The sequence below is a fragment of the Cuculus canorus genome, chromosome 10, assembly GCF_017976375.1.
Source record: "Cuculus canorus isolate bCucCan1 chromosome 10, bCucCan1.pri, whole genome shotgun sequence".
NCBI classification, from domain to species: Eukaryota; Metazoa; Chordata; class Aves; order Cuculiformes; family Cuculidae; genus Cuculus; species Cuculus canorus.
Window position 1 is genome coordinate 13258301 of NC_071410.1, and position 16907 is coordinate 13275207.

General features: G+C 41.2%; 2 protein-coding genes across 4 annotated transcripts in view; one reads left to right on the plus strand and one right to left on the minus strand.

Annotated features, from left to right (window-relative positions):
• The window catches only part of TMEM185A (transmembrane protein 185A), a 152590-nt gene extending 147422 nt beyond the window's left edge, over positions 1-5168 (plus strand). The window contains exons 7-8 of one of the 3 annotated variants that reach the window (XR_008451439.1): positions 1605-3866; positions 4495-5167. Coding sequence is in view for 2 of the 3 variants with exons in the window: in XM_054075620.1 (XP_053931595.1) it covers positions 1605-1849 (245 nt within the window). In the remaining variant the exon portion in view is untranslated. Of the gene's footprint in view, positions 1-1604 lie in introns of all 3 variants that reach the window. The other 2 variants (XM_054075620.1, XM_009565168.2) reach the window with 2 other exon arrangements.
• A 191-nt stretch (positions 5169-5359) lies between these two features.
• On the minus strand, positions 5360-9369 carry LOC104063089 (protein EOLA1-like). Its single transcript, XM_009565244.2, has 2 exons — positions 8944-9369; positions 5360-6120 (listed from the first exon to the last, which is right to left on the minus strand). Exons 1-2 carry the CDS (start codon positions 9194-9196, stop codon positions 5903-5905), a joined length of 471 nt encoding a protein of 156 aa, XP_009563539.2. The 5' UTR covers positions 9197-9369; the 3' UTR covers positions 5360-5902.
• Between the last annotated feature and the right edge of the window lie 7538 nt (positions 9370-16907).

A 16907-nucleotide genomic window follows, 5' to 3' on the forward strand; every position in this document is an offset into this window, starting at 1 on the left:
GTCTCTGGCTTTTTAGTCCTTATTCCTGTAAGAGCCTGACTTCTCAACTTGAAATCCCTGTGGGCTTGCTTTTAATTGTAACTTAGCCTTTTATCCTTCCCTGTTTCCATGGGTTTCATTCTCATGGGACGTGACTGGAGCTTTCTGCTCTGTGTTCTGAGAGTAGTGTAGCACCTATTTTAAATTAGCAGGTGTTCTAGTAGGCTGAACTAATATTCTCTTTCCTGTTTGGCCAAATAATGCTTTGTGCTCCTTAGTTTTAACTTCAGTTGCCTGAATAGCCAGTGTAGATTTACGAGGCTTTTATCCCCACCGCAACTTGCACCGCCAAAAGGAACATTTCCACTTTCAGCCATCTAATGTTAATGAACCAGTGCAGATGAGTAGCTCTTCCCAGACGTGCTGCAGTTCATGTTCCATGTTGAAAGGCGATAATATTTATTAGGGTATTTCAGAGTTGAAAGGAACCAGCTGTGATGTTATATAAACTCACTGGCATTTTGGTCCAATTATGAAGTATATTGCAAATTTCTTTCTTTGGTCATGACTAAGCTTATCTCCATACATTTATTTTACTTTTACATTGTTATTGTATTGAAAATTGGTACTTGTAATTTTTTTTTCGAAGCCTACTCTTGATAATTTATGGCTGAAGTAGCTCTTGGAAAGCCACATGTCATTTTATCTTCTGTAGGGTCAATAAGTATTCATATAAACTTTTGAGAAAGACTATTGACCTGAAGTGAGCTTTGGAAGACTTGTGTGAAAATCCACCTTTAAAGTGCTAAGAGAAATATACCAGTTGGCTATGAAGTATAACTTCTGCAAAAAGATGGATTATATGGGATCTTGTCTGGCAAATGCTTAATACCTTGATTTTGTTAAGTGTGAAAAATTTGACTTGGGCAGGCTGTTCCTTTGAACACTTACCTTTGGCACTGGTTAATAGAGGACTGCCATACGCTGAATCACAAGTACCACTTATTTAAATGCTCTCTTTCCAGGTCTTTGCATATAGTAAAATACAGGACAAACACAGAATACACACTTTTTTTCTAATCTAGCGCGGGTAATATCAAGGCCGAGATAAACTTGTCATCAAGTCATATTTGGCTGTTGGGGAATACTGAATACATACTAATCTGTATCTTCCTATGCCATCACATTCCTTCTGGTACTGGAGCTTATACGTCTATAACAAGTTGGTATAAATATCTTCCCATGTGGCATTGATTGCTTTGAGATGCAAAGTCTTTTTGTGTTCTTTCTCTGTGTACTGATGTGACCTGATGCAGCCTAACACGTGAAATGAAATGGATTCTTGCTGTGGTGGTATAGCTGTAATTTATATGTCTGTGTATATCAGTACATGCATGTGCAGAGATGCAGAGGCACACAAATGCAAGCATATATTCTGCGTGTATATAATCTGAACTGCAATGTTATATGATGGGTGTAACTAACACACTGAGAAGCAGCACTAACTAATTTGGTACTGATCATATCCAAACAATCAAGAGAACTTCCAAGATTGGATAGTCTGCTGACTTAATTAAATTTTCATTTTCTTCTGCAATAATGTGAAATGATTTTTTTTTTTTTAGGGTGGTTTGGAATTCGCAAAGACTTTTGCCAGTTCTTGCTGGAAATTTTCCCATTCTTACGAGAATATGGAAACATTTCTTACGATCTTCATCATGAAGATAATGAGGAAACAGAAGAAACACCACTGCCTGAACCACCAAAAATTGCACCAATGTTTCGGAAAAAGACTGGGGTAGTCATTACACAGAGTCCTGGAAAATACGTAATTCCACCTCCCAAATTAAACATTGATATGCCAGATTAAGATGACAGTAGCATATTAAACTTGAACTGGGAATCAGCAGACAAATGTATTTCATCTCATGCCTTGTTCCCATTACTTTAAAATAGGTTTTGTTGAATCAGTGGCTTGGATTACACAAATCTGAGATTTCGAAGATAATCTGAGAGTTTTTTCAGAGATACATGATGGTCTAAATCGTGAACCTTCCTAATGGGTTGGTTGCACCCTTGCCTGTATAGTATTTATATGAACATTTTAGCAGTGTAATATATTGTTTAAAAGTCTTGTTGTGTACAGTGTAAGTATTATCTAAAAAGTATTTTTTTAAAAACCCTGTATGAAATGCCTTTGCTGTTCCAGGTGTCTTAGGTCCTAAATATACACTTGATTTCCATGTCTGTTTTAAATGTTTTTTTGGGGGATGCTTTAGTATAGTACCTCTTCTACGTCTTTTTCTGTTTAGCCACAATCATTGTCTTAATCACAGAGGCACAGGAGCGTTGAACTTCTCAGGCAAGACTGGAAAGCTTTTTGGGGGAAATTAGAATGTATAGCTATTTCCATGATATTTTTGAGTTAGCTATGCAAATTTTTGTGTATTTCAACTTTAGAACTGGCTTGGGAGTCAAGTATTGCTTTTGTGGTTTTCCCAGTTCCATGTTTTAATTTTTGAGCAGCACATGCACCATTCTCCCATTAGACTGTTTAATAAGATGTTCCCTCTTGCACTGTGCCTGCAGTCTATGCCTGGAGCATTAGTTGTAGATTTTATAGCTGTTGGTTAGATGGTATAAGTATCATAGCTTGGTCTTCATTACCAACTTTGTATTGGGGTGTAATTAAACTTTTTAAGATAGGAACTCACTGGTGTTGGTATAGCCTTTCCTTGTCTGAAAGAAGACCTGCTTTGACAGATTGTCTTGGATTTCCAAGTGCTTTAAAGAAATTTAGCCTTTGAAGCCTATATTCCAGTGGCTTATAACATATGGCAGATAGTTATACACCCTTGGAGCTGTTCTTTGTGTTTAGGTGAACCTGCAATTGAGGTAGCTTAAATATCATGAATCATGTTTATTCAGTTTTATCACGGCAATCAGATAAAAGCAAAAAGCATATTGACACTTAGGCATGTGTAAAAGGTGCACACCTGAAAAACTTAAGAGACATGGGTTAGTAGGCATGGTGTTGGCTGATGGTTGGACTTGATTATCTTAGATGTCTCTTCCAACTTTTATGATTTGAAGTGGTGCTTTTATTCCTAACACTGCAGACCTTCCTTTTCCTTCTTGAGGACCAGCTAAAAGCTGAAACCCAGCACAGCCCTGTTCTACCACTACATCTAAAATTTCATTGCAGCTTTATTCGCTTTCTGGCTCTTGCGTCAGAAAAAAAAATAAATCAGTAAATGAATAGCAATGAGTGCTATTGAGCACTTGCTGTTGCTGTTCTGTGTTGGTCACTTCCTTTCAGATGGCTGTCTGGCAGGACAGTCTTGCTGCTAAGGTAGATGTTTTCCACTGAAAAATTTGCTCAAACTAGGGAAAAAGAATTTGAAATGGAGCTTTCCTCCAAGGAACCTTCATGTGATTGTGTTCTGGCCAAGGCAGTGGATTCATCAGCCTCAACTTCTCGCTATCCAGCACATGATAAGAGAGCAGTGAGTGATGCTGCCTGTGGATCTCCAGTAGACGAAAGGCCTTCACAAACTTTTGCTGAGCAATTCCAGTCAGAAAGCAAGCACGTGAGTTCAGCTGAGGACAGCGCAGAGGCAACTCCTTAACATGCCTCAGCTCTCTGAAGAAGCTTTAGGATGTTGTCGAAAGTGATCTGTTTGAGTCCATTTGGTGGGGAAGCACCAGAAAGTGTGTAGTGAAGATCTATTCCAAGAGGAAGTACTAGCAAGGAGGGGACATCTGAGAATTTCTGAATGCAAGACCATGGAAAGCTTCATGAGTACAGATTCACCAGAAAGCTCCAAGATTTTCCTAAATCAGGCTCACGTAATGACTTTCTAGCAGAAGCAGCAGCTAGGGAGGAGGTATGTTACATCCTTTGTGTGCAAACTAACTCTCAGAATACTCTAGCAGGACAGAGTTCTGTACTGATGAAATAAGCCCTTACTAGGTAGGAGATGAGGAAGGCAGTTCTGATTGTCATTTGTTTCTCAGCACATGTTCTGGAGTTTTTGAGGTAGCATTTTTGAGTAGTAGAAATGCTGATAAAATTTACATTTCCAATTACTTGAAATGCACCAAGTGAAAATATATTCTCATCATACTCGGATTTTTGGGGGCACTTGCTGTGTGTCTTGCTGTACAAGATGTGCAGTTTTCTTGTGGCATTTGCTAAAGGCTGAGAAGGTACATGTCAGCATCATACAGCTACGTACATGTTCATTGCAGACTGAAGTGGCTGCAAAGTAATGGTATTTAGGTTTCTAAATCAGTTCATACATTCTCTGCTACCAAACCGGAAAAGCACAAGGCCAGTTTCTACTTAATAGGAGTGTACCACACCATTTTATTCAGCCTGAACTTCAGGCTTGTAACACCCCTGACAGTCCTTTTCAGCATTCGCCTTTCTCTTTTGCAATTACAATTCTCACTTCTCCTAACTTTGTGGTTTCCAGTCTTAAAGTGGTGGCAATTAACTCTTTTCCTTTGCAGTTTTTTTTAGTTTCACTTCTACTGCAACCCAGATTTCCAACTTTTCCCCTGTCTGCTAATGAAGTATAAGAAAAGAATTGTTCCAAAAAACTGAACGTCAGCAGGGTTTTCACCAGCCACAGAGCTGAATGCATGCAGCCGGAAAAGAAAAGCAGCCATTGAGCTTGTGTGGGAAACCACTTTGAAGGAGGAGAACAGTCCATTCGCAGCAGCTCCAAGGGAGAACACATGCACCTCTACGCCCAGGACAACTGCACTTGCCAAGCAATGTGCCACGGCAGCTGCCTGAGTCAGACGTGTCTCTACACCTGCACACACACTGCTCTGACAACTTCCAACCCTGGGGCAGCTCAGTCTGATGCTCTTGGACCCCAGCCCAGGGCATGCTAGGTACACTTCCCCAGACTGTTAGAAATTCCATATTCCAAAGAGTCTACCTAGTGTTCCAATAACCTTTCTGAACGCAAAGCCTCTGCCAGTTGTCCTGTCTGGTTTTCACTGCCATACCTGTGTCTGGCCTTGGGCTTTGCTTCCAAAAATCAAAAGGTTTTTCATTTTAATTCAGGGTGTGAATGTTGAAAAAGTCTTAGAAGTGCCAAAATTAGTGACATCTATTTGTTACTCCTCAAACTTGTTTTTAATTCAATATTTGATTTTCAAAGCTTACTAGTATTTTTCATCTTAAATGAAATAAAGAAATATTATAGTCCTTGCTTCATTTAATTTTGTGTAAGCACCGTCTTTCAAATAAAGGTTTTTCTACAAAGGCTGTCACCTCACAGAGCTGAGTGCTACAGACAGCTCCCCCCACTGTATCCACATCTAATGTACCTAACCTGTGAAGAAGGAAAACGTGGCCCTTTCTGGGAGTTTCACGTTTCAGAGCACATTAAAAGTGATGTGTGTACAAACCTTGTCCAGCAAATCTCTGCCTCTGAGAAGCCCCGAGGACTGGCCTTATATGACTTCTTTCTTGATGATCCCACAAATGTAAGACTAGGAACAAGCTCTGAACCAGATGTCATATAAATGATGGCAGCCTGCTTTCAAGCACCAGTTTTCTGAAGGGACCTACACACCCTTCCTCAGTGGAGAAAGATGCATTGCAAAATATGGCTCTATTTACGTGCATGTTAAATTGGCACACAATACATCAGCCATGTCTTTAAAAAAAAAAGCACATTTTAGTTCTTTATATAGGAAAAATCTAGAAAATAATTTCCAGTACTGGTCATAAAAACTACATCTTGTTTATTTTGCCTCAAAAGTGCAGTTCCGTAAGCATATTTGCTATTTCCAACAATTAGTTTTGGAAGAGAATCCTAAACCACTCATTGGTATTCAAAATGCTGACTTGTGATGTATGAGTTTGCATTTAGGCAGGAAAAATAATAGTGAAGGGCAACACCTACACTCTGGAAGGGATCAGTTCTTCAGGGATGTCCACCTGCCACACACCTCTTCTCCCTCTGGCAGGAATTGGTTCCAGGAGCCATCTTGGATTTGAAACAACAGTCAAGTATTTTTGTTCCAGATTACTGAGAACAGCTTTGTTTTCCATCTCCAGAATCTTTTCAGGAGGCAAGTTTTCTGGAAATAGTATTGTCTCTCCAATGTCAATTAATCCTGTGTTATAAAAGGAAAATATAAAATTAGTTGGCTCTGATGTCCCAGAGAAAAGGTTTCCAAAAGCAAACTTTCCAGAAGACCTATGTAAAGGCTCATGTGTCACCAGAAGAACACAGTATGACAAATGCACACCTCAAACCAGTGCCATTCACTGTAGGTGGTGGCCTAGGTGACTGATCATAGGTCAGTGAAAAACAGGTGAAGTACATAGTTGTAACAGACAGAACTCAGTGATGTGGAATTCTGTTTAAATAAGCCTGCATCCAGGAAGCTACAGCTGCTACCAAAACTCCTGAGCTACGCTGGGTCTTGAAACAGCTTCATTAAAAATAAAACTCTCCGCTCCTACCAGGACAATATTCTATTACCATTTTAAAAGCATTAAAGTATATGGAAATTCCTGCTCTCTGGAACCCCTTTAATGTCACCAAAGGGGAAATTCCTATGTTGCTTCATGATTAAAAATGTTAACATAAACACCGACACATCTTTGATACCAACTCCACAATTTAGTGTGCAATTTATATCAGGGTTACAATTCTGCATATTATGCAGTATCTAACAATTTTCAGCTCGGTAGAACTGGAACATTTTTTTTCTGTGTATAGGATAGAAGCATTTTTTTTTGTGCAGGAATAGAATCATAGAATGCTTTGGGCTGGAAGGGACTTTTAACGGCCATCCAGTTCAGCCATCCTGCAGAAGCAGGGACATCTTCAACTCAATCAGATTGTTCAGAGCCCGGTCCAACCTGGCCTTGAACGTTCCCAAGGATGGGGCCTCCACTATCTCTTTGGGCATCCTGTGCCAGGGTTTCATCATCCTTGATGTAAAAAATTTCTTCCTTATATAGAGTCTAAATCCACCCTCCCTTAATTTAAAACCATTAGTCCTTGTCCCTTCACAACAGATCTTGCTTTTAAAAAGTCTGTCCTCATATTTCCTACAGGTCCCTTCTAAGTACTGGAAGGCTGCTATAAGGTCTCCCCATAGACTTCTCTTCTCCAGGCTGAACAACCCCAACTCTCCCAGCCTGTCCTCATAGGTGAGGTGCTCAGATCATTTTTGTGCTCTCCTCTGGACCCACTCCAATGGCTCCATGTCCTTCTTGCGCTGAGGGCTCCGGAGCTGGATACAAGACTCCAGGTGAGGTCTCACCAGAGCAGAGTAGAGGGGCAGAATCACATCCCCCAACCTGCTGGCCACTCTGCTGGTGATGCAGCTCAGGATACAGTTGGCTCTCTGGGCTGCGAGTACACATTGTTGTCCAGTTTCTCATCCATCAGTACCCCCAAGTCCCTCTCTGCAGGGCTGCTTTTAATCACATCATCTCCTAGCCTGAGGGGGATGAATTGAAACCAAAGATTGCCCCAACCCAGGTGTAGGACTTTGCACTTAACACTGTTGAACCTTATGAGGTTCATGTAGGCCCACTTCTTCAGCTTGTCCAAGTCCCTCTGGATGACATGTTGGCCTTCTGGCATGTCAACTGCACCACTCAGCTTGGTGTCACCTGTAAATTTGTTGCAAGTGCACTCGATCTCGTCTTATGTTGAGTGCAAAATAAAGTTTCACATAAAAACTGTCTTAATGCAGCCACGCACATTGTACTTCAGCACAATATAAGCAAAGAAACACCACTCTATCCCAAATTTGTGTTACAGGAACAAACTTCTTCACCACCCAACTAATAAGAGCGATGGAGCATTTGTAAAACCAAAATAGGATCTCTTCAAGTTACACTCTAATATGACATGCAAAGCATGGCAACATCATGACTTCACTTGATTACAAGTACTGTAAAAGGGTTTCAACAAGAGCTCCTAAGCTCAAAATGTAAAATGTGTGAAATTAACATTTATTACCACAAAACAAAATAATATCCAACCCACTTTATACTGCCTTACTTGGCACAAATCAATTTTATTTCTTGTACAGTACAGAACGATGGAAAGAGTCATCGGGCACTGGAATAGGCTGCCCAGGGAGGTGGTCGAGTCACCTTCCCTGGAGGTGTTTAAGGAATAGGTTGACAAAATGCTTAGGGACATGGTTTAAGGGAGTGTTAGGAATGGTTGGACTCGATGATCTAGTGGGTCCTTTCCAACCTGGTGATTCTATGAATAGTAGAATAGTTTGGGTTTGAAGGGACCTTAAAGATTATCTAGTTGCAAACCCTGCCATGGGCAAGGACACCCCCCACTGGATCAGGCTGCCCAAGGCCCCACTCAACCTGGCCTTGGAAACCTCCAGGGATGGGGCAGCCACAACTTCCCTGGCCAACCTGTGCCGGGGTATCACCACCCTCGTGCTGAAGAAATTCCTCTCTATGTCTAGCCTAAATCCGTCCCTCTCCAGTTTATGCTCATTGCCTCCAGTCCTATCACTACAAGCCTTTGTAAACAGCCCCTCCCCAGCTTTCTAGTAGCCCCTTCAGGTACTGGAAGGTCACTCTGAGGTCTCCTCGGAGCCTTCTTTTCTCCAGGCTGAAAAAGTCCAACCCTCTCAATCTGTCATCGTGTAGGAGGTGCTCCAGCCCTCCAGTATTTAGAGTTGTAGCCTAAAGATTCAGCTGAGTGACCGTATTTTAAAAACCGAGCCCTGGCTAAAATTCCTTATCCTAACGGTCAAAGACACTTCAACTTTCCAATACAATGAAAAAGACGTTTTATTTACAGCTTCTCTCACGGACCTGAGCTTTCAGTGCCTCCAGCATAGCGCAGGCACCGCTCCTCCCCTGCAGGAGTTAAAGGAATAACGCGCGCCACGGCGTGAAGCAGCGAGGGAGCGAGCTGGAAAACGCAACCCGAGGCCGCTTACCTGCAATAACTCCTCTGCCAAACCTCTCGCCTTCCTCCAGCAGCTCCCGCAGCCGTTCCTCGGTCACACCGAGCCGCTCCAGCAGGATCGTTCTCCACGTTTCGTCCTGCCAGTCCGTGACGGCGATGTGCACGGCGAGGGTGCGGCTCTCGTAGCCCGCGAGCCAGGGCCGCCACCTCGTCTCCAGGCTCTTGATGCCGTTCAGCACCAGCCCCGCGTACGGCTGCCGGAACGAGAGGCAGCCCAGCCGCATCGGCCCCTCCCGACAGCGGACGCCGCGGGCCTCGCTCCGCCGCCACTCCTCCTCTGCCGCCACCGACCCGCGTCTTGCCCCCTCCCAGGGCGCCGCGACCGCCCCGCTCCTCTCAGTGCCGCGTGAAGCGGAGGGGGCGTGGCGTGAGGGCCGGGGGCCCGGCGCGAGGGGGGCGGGGCGTAAGGGGAATAGCGTAAGGACGAACGGCGTAAGGGGGCAGGGCGTGAGGATGAGGAGGCGGGGCGTGAGGGCACTGCGTGAGGACGGGGCGTTACATGAGGGGGCGGAGCGTGATGGCCGGGGCGTGGCCTGAGGCGGAGGGGGCGGGGCGTGGAAATAGGCGGGGCGTGATGAGGGGCGGGGCGTGATGAGGGGGCAGGGACGTGGCATTGGGGGCGGGGCCCGGGGGGCGGGGCGGCCGGAAGCACAAGTGGGGGTATCATAGAGTGGTTCGGTTGGAAAAGGGCTTTCAGCTTGTGGAGCCCAGCCGCACCTGTGCGCTGCTAACCCGTGTCCCTGAGTACTTCATGGGCCGATCGTTAACCCCGCCGGAGCTGGGCTATCCCCTACTCCCAGCTGTGCCAGTGCCGAGAGCCCTTTCGGTGATGAAGTTGTTCCCGATGTCGCCAGGTGTGAGCTGAGCCCTGGGCAGCGCTTGACGCCTGGTGGGCTTGTCCCTCCCTGCTCATGGCCGGTAGCTCCTTCTGGACAGGATTTCCCCAGCGTCCTCATCCAGCCCAGCTCCTGCGGAACCTCCTTTGCATGCTGTTACCGCCTGAAATGTTTGTTTGCCTCAGCGTCCTGCCTTTCTGACACAAACAGCTGGAGCAGCGCGGTTGTGGTTTGATGGCAGAGGTGTTACCGGTGCCAGTTCCGCTGTGATTGCCAGTGGGGAGCAGTGGTGTGTGAGCCCCTCCTGAACGCCATAAGAATTTGAGACCGCAGAATAAAAGATGATTTGGAAAACAAAGCAGTTAACATGGATCTATGGTCTGAAAGAAGGAATAAATCATTACCTTAAGGGAACTAATTAGCTTAAGCAATAATAGGAGTAGTAAGAATCAAATCTTGGCCAGCTTGCAGTAAGAAAGAATAGAATTATAACAGGAGTTTAGCTTGTTTGCTAGTTGAAACAAGCAGCAAATCAAGTATTGTGTATCTTAAAGGAACTTCTCTCTGACTGATGCTCCAAGCTGAGGAAAAGGCCGAAACAAAGAACAAACCTGAGCTCACCCAGAGGACACAATGAGAAAGGAGATAAGATAAAGAGCATAAGAGGATTCTGAAAACACAAAGGAACTGTGATGTACGTACAGAAGGGGTGATAAGATGTGATAATGAGTTTTATGTACGTTTAACCAATGTGATGAGTTCTATGTATGTTTAACCAATGTTTCCTGCAAATCTATGTGAATCTGTAGGTTTAACCGGTATAAAAGCCCCATAACCGGCCTCAGTGCACACATAGAGTGAAATAACTCCCTGTGTGTCCAACGTCGCAACAAAGAAATACCTGCTTAATAATCAAATTGGCATTGATTATTGAGTTTGGCCTTTTCATGGCATCAGGTCCCACCGTATTTGTTCAGTTTTTATGGGATAACCAGTATGTATTTTATGTTGGTGAACACGTGTTTTAACAGAGCTTGTTTCTGACACAGACAAATGAAGTGACCTTATTAAGGCTGACCCTAATGCTGCCTGGTGCGAGGCAGTGGAAACGGCCACTGATGCAGTGAGTTAAACAGCTGAGATCCTGCCTGAGTTTCTGCTGGTCTAGAAGGGAAAAAAAAAAAGCAGATGCATCTGCATCCAATTAGAAATCACAGGAGAGTCATCTTTCCTGTAGAGCCACATCTATCAGTTGAGGGTTATAAATATGAGAAGTATGTGGAGGGTTTTTTTCTAAGCATGCAGTAAGTGTAGGGAAAGCAAGGAGTGGGGAGAGAAAAGAAGAGAGAAGATTCACAAAAAGGAATAAGTTCACAGCTGAAGCAAAGAGAGGTAAGAAAACAAAGGGGGAAAACTAGGAGAAAAGAAAAATCACTAATGTTTACAAAGAGGAAAGAGCAATCATTTACTTCAAATTCTAATTTAGAAACTGAATTCAATGACTTAGAAATTCTCCTATGATCTGTTAAACCACATTTTTAAAACCATGGGAGGTATCAAAATTATTTTCACAACTGCAGGAACTCAGAGGTGGGAAGAGGAGGGTGATCTGCTGGAGTTCCACTGAAAGAAAGATGGTCTTTTCCTTTACTCAAGAAAGTCACAGGGACTTCAGAGAGCAAAAGGTAAGATTAAAGAGATTTTTTTTTTTTTTTTTACCAAGTCTGTGGCTTTTGAACGACAGATATTTACTGGTAAAGCTTTCCTTGTAGCCTTAGTATTTGGTAATTGCACTGGACAGCATGGTTAGATGATTCTTCTTCTGATGTTAAGCACTTCAGGTAGCTTCTGCAGTAGCATTTTTGGTGTACGCTCCAAATATACCTTCAGTGAATGTTGTGTATTTTAAAGTATTTTATGGCTGATATAATTTAACTGAGACCTATTTTTTTTTTCTTACCATTTTCTGAAATTCCTACAGTTCTCATTATGCTTTTTTCCCCTGGATATTTCTACTATCATGTTCAAAATGTTCTAGATGGAGTAATTCCAGTCCTTTATACAATGCCGTAATGTGATAGATGATGTGAATTTAAGGTCATTGTATTTTTACAGGATTATTATATTAAATGTTCTTTGGCTTTAAGCTATTTCTATCTCACTCAATGTGCATGGTTAGTTAAAGAACCTGTTGAATCTCTTTAGAGTTGCAAGTATGTCATAAGCTTTCATGCTCTTTTTGATAAATGTGCTTTTGGTATTTTTCCACTGCATAATTACAGTTTGTGTGACGGTTACTTATTTTGGGGAAAACATGGCCAGAATTTTTTTCATGTGTAAGTAAATGTTGACTTTGTTTTATGCTCATGTAACTTATAGCAGGATTTGTATGATGGGTTTGATCACATAAATAAAAAACACTCTTCCTGATATAAGCCAAAATCTTTAAGGCTCTTAAGCTCTGAAGTCTAACAGTCCTAAATAAAATGTGAATAGCATAAGACTCGTGTGCTACTACCGAAGGTGAATAAATATTATGTTGAAAATCTCCTGTTAGAAAACTAGCTGTCTTGATTTACAGAAACCTTGTCTAATACATAGTGATATTCTCTGGATGACTTGGAAACAATTTATAGCAGCTCCTAAATAAGGCCAAGAAATTGCCAATTTTTGTGTGTGTTCAGCCTTTCTTGTGGTTTGTGGTAAATTGACTTCAGTAGGTTTCCTCGGGATATAAGGTAATGATTTGATGTGTGCAGCAGCAAGTATGAAAAATTCATCCTGATTTTAGTAGATTATTAGCTTATGCTTGACATTTTAGATGCACATAGTTGTTTTTTGGTCACTGTGCCTTTCATATGCTAACACCAATCCCAGTTTATCTGATCTTGGCACAATACTTCACATGATGATAATCTCCACAACAGAAAAATCTACAAGTTTGCTCTATGCTTCTGTGAAACATGCTTGGTTTCAGTGTCTCTAAATTAGATTTCCTTAGGGTGTCCCTAATTTTAAGTTTTGATAGAATAAAGACTGCGTAATTCCAACTACAGAATGTGTCGTTGCTTTCTGTGGAGCTAAAACAATGCCTAGTACATCATTTATAAGGGCTCAGATCTGATCTCATCTAGATAAGCAAGCGTTGCTGTGTTTCTTGTCAAATTCACTTAGCAGCTGATTTTAAATGTTTCAGTACATGGCAATATGTGCTGGGATATCTTGGGTCAAAATCAGGTCACGGTACTTGATCAGATACAGTTCATTTCAGAAGTGGGTAAAGATATAGTGGTATGTTCCACAATATCAGGGGTCAAAAGTGAAGTTTCAGCTGTTAATAACCCGTGAAATACAATACAATGCAGTTATTTGTATTGAATGGTCACTGTTTAATAACAGACATTCATGAGAAGCTGGGATATGTGACATGTGAGCATCCATTACTTTTTCCTGTATTTTAGAACATCAAACAATGTGAAGTATGATGCTGTGACTCCATATTATTTTGGCAGCAATTCCATCTCAAGGACTTCAACCAACCTTCTGCATTTTGCCTCCTTTCCCTGAATTTCACTGTCTGTCATTCTACTATTATATTTTAGGAAGCCTCAGTATATTCTGGTAAAGCAGCTCCAAATTATTGTTATATAAAGAACTTCTAATTTTTGGATGAACTAAAAATACTTACATTTTACTATGCTGTTCTGTTCCTCTGTGTATATATTCTGAGAAATGATGTTTTAACTGTTTTAGTAAACATATCTTTATTTTCTTTAAGTGGTTCTGTTATTTTCAAATTTGTTGCAAGATTGTGTGTTCTGAACAATTCTCTGGAAATGTGAATTTGTGGTTCCCTCTTCTTTTTTTGCACCCTATCCCCTGCCGCAAAAGCAGTACATTTCTGGTTTGTAACACATTACTAACATTACTATCCTTGTCAAATGCTTCGGGACTGTAAATAATCAGTAGTCATAGTTCATTGGTTACTTGTAGCAAAGTTTTCCTGCGTTTAAGAAATATTTTATTAAGTTTTTTCAGTGTGGAGGGCTTGGTGGTAAAAATGCAGCTGCTGAGTGTTATTTGAGAATAAAATGAATACACACTAAACTTTCTTATGCAGGTTTCAGTGTTTTCATAACGGATCATGTGTATATGACAGACTTTAGATACGGACATACACACTGTTCTATTTTAAGTATCCAACATGAAATCATAAGGTGGAGTATAAGCATTAGCCTCCAGCATTTATTTGCAGTCAAACATACTGCCATTTGTAATGCTCTGTTGTAACTATATAATGGTATGTAGTAGCTAATATACCAGAATTTTTTTTTCTGATTGAATGAACATAGCTTCTTATCCTTATCATGGTTTTTGTATGGAAGAAAAGAAAAATCACTGGAAAACTTTGTCCTTTCTTTATCAATGTTAGTGGAGGTTGTGTCATTTAAAAATAAAACGTGTTGCTGTAAAGTAAAAAGAAAAAACAACTTGCTTTCTTGATTTAGAATAAGCTCCATAAATCAAATTGAAAAACATTATTTCTTTTATACAGAAAAAATACGCTTACTGGACAGTGAGTGCAAGAAACCTTTCTGGCACATTGCCAGAAATTAAAGATAAATCTAATGTGCTTTCACTGTGCTTGGTGTTCTGTTCAAGCAGTTCAGTGCCTTCTGATTTCAAACACTTGAATGCGGACCGAATAAATGGCTTCAGAAAATACTTACATGCACATCTTTTTAGAAAGTGCTTTGGGTGATATGGAAACAAAGATGAATTGTGAGAGAGAGGTACAAGAAGGATCCATTTTCAGGCGTCAGTCAAATTAACGTTTAAACCAGCTTCTAGTTGCTGAGTTGCAGCCTAGGAGGAAGCTTCAAAGACTCTTTTCAGATCTCCTTCTGGCTATGGGAGGCATGAACTTCTATGGAGTATATACATATGAAGTTCTGGCAAAGGGACATATGTGTAGTCATGTTCCTACTGAGGATGCACCTGCAGCTGCACACATTGCTTATAACCTTTTGCAGGGTATGGGGTGGAGGAAAGGCAGCAGGTCCCATCTACTGAGACAGAGTAGGTGTGATGCGAAGTAGCAATAAGGATCTTACTCTTATTAATATGCGAGTTGAACTCCTACACTTCCCTCACAGATAAGGGTTTTTTTTCAGCCATGTCACTGCAAATTATTGCGTGTTTTGACTGGATGATGGTTTATCTCAGGAAAAAGAGTAGGACGTACATAATACTAAGGTGAGTCTCTGTGTATTTAAATATCACTGAAATAATGTTTTATGTTGCATTCCAGCCTCTAACTTCATGGCATCCTTAGTCCTCAAAAGTTGACACAAGTGCCTGATTTTTCTGCTTCTCTGGGACAAGGAGACAAACTTTGTTATTTTATCCAGAATATTAAATTCTAATTTTAAAGATTTCCAAATGCTGTTATTATAATTTGGAGCCGTTTTGTAAATGGGGTCCAAAGATTTCTGACAGGTAAATGTCTTTGCTTCCTGCAGCTATCCTTATTCTTCTGTGTTATTTAAAGCAGCTAAATACGTAAGGAACCACTTGCTCTGTGCACTCTTTTTTGAATGTACTTCTTTAGTACTGTACAATGTGTAACACCCCACCCTGTCCAATAAGTGCAACGTCTTGCCTTCTCCCTTTTACATCAAGTCTTGCTACTGAGTTTTCCCTGTGTGTGAACTGGGTGTCAGTTGTGTGAGTGTGAGACAGGCCAGGTCTGCTGAAATTTTATCTGCTTAGTGATTTGTTTCTAAACTTTAAGGCTGCTAATATTCAGAGCCCATCCTGGCCCTTCTGTTTATCTGAAGGTTAAAAGATGGTTGTAACTATAGGCTGAGCACCAAGCTAGCTGATTTAGAAACATTTTGTGTAGCTTTCAGTAGCAGTCTTTGGTTGAAATATGTGGATTCATGCTGAGTTTGTAGTAATGAGCTCTCCTTCCCCTGCTGATTATGCTGTCCAATCCACAGGCAACACTGAATGCAATATGTGGCTGTATGGAACATTTTTAAAGACAAGTCTGATCAGCACCTTTGTATGGCCATGGGTCCACGACCAGAGTTCATGCCCTCTAAAATGCTGAAAACATTTTTTTTTTTTAATGAATCTGTACTCCTATACAACGAGGATACCCTTACTTCAACTGTTTGATGCTGTCCATATATCTTTAATTATTTAACTTTTTAATCTCTTTTCAGATGCAAAGTGTTGCTGGAAGTTTTGGAAAGATCATTTAGAAGTCTTTCTAATAGATAGAAATTTTACACTACCTGTGGCAGCTGAAACATGAACTAGTTAATTTATTTCCTTAGTAACATCTACCTTGTGTGGTACTTACTGCTTAGGAGTTATTCAACAATTTCTACTGTGTTTGGCTAAGTACCTTTTGATTCTTTCGCATCAGGGAATGGGTAAAGAGAGGAGAAAAAGAATTGCCTCAACGTTTTGAATTGATCACAAAAGATATTCGTGGCAGGAACTACAAGAAAAAACTCGTGTGCAGAAGCAAATACATTTTCAAAATGGGTCCTGTATGTTCTTTTGTAACTAATATATTGCTTTTTGGCTACTGATGAAACACTAGTAAAAATGAAAAACAGTTTTTCCTCTCTGAATTCAACTGGCAAATTAACTTGCAAATACTCTCTTCCCTGAGACAAGTGCCTACCCCTCAGGAGCCAATCCAGGACTGTTCTTGTCTTTTTTTGATTGCTTTATTTTGGTGGAGGATTTTCTTGAGGGGGAGTGGGATGGTTTGGGGGTTGTTTGTTTGCTTTTGGTTTGGAATATTGGTGTCAAAGTAGGCTGTGTTAGAGAAGGCACCAATAAATGAGTTATGTTACTGGGAAGGATGTTTTTGAAGAATTTAGGAAAGATGGTGCTTCTAGCTGATACAGGTTGTTCTTCTATTCTTACTGTCTAAAAATAATGGAGGTCAAGTGGAAACTTATAAAACAGATGTGTGTATGGATGCCTGTTTAGACTTGATGTGCATGTCTATGAATGGTTAGAAAAATGTATAAAAGCCAAATCTAGAACTGATTGGTTTGCTGTGGGATGGTGTGAA

Bases quoted from the DNA above. Each gene is read 5' to 3' on its own strand.
- LOC104063089 (XM_009565244.2), bottom strand. From the start codon at position 9,196: ATGCGGCTGGGCTGCCTCTCGTTCCGGCAGCCGTACGCGGGGCTGGTG. The intron at 6,121-8,943 runs GTAAGCGGCCTC...TTTATAACACAG, and splicing joins TGGCAGAGGAGTTATTGCAG to GATTAATTGACATTGGAGAG.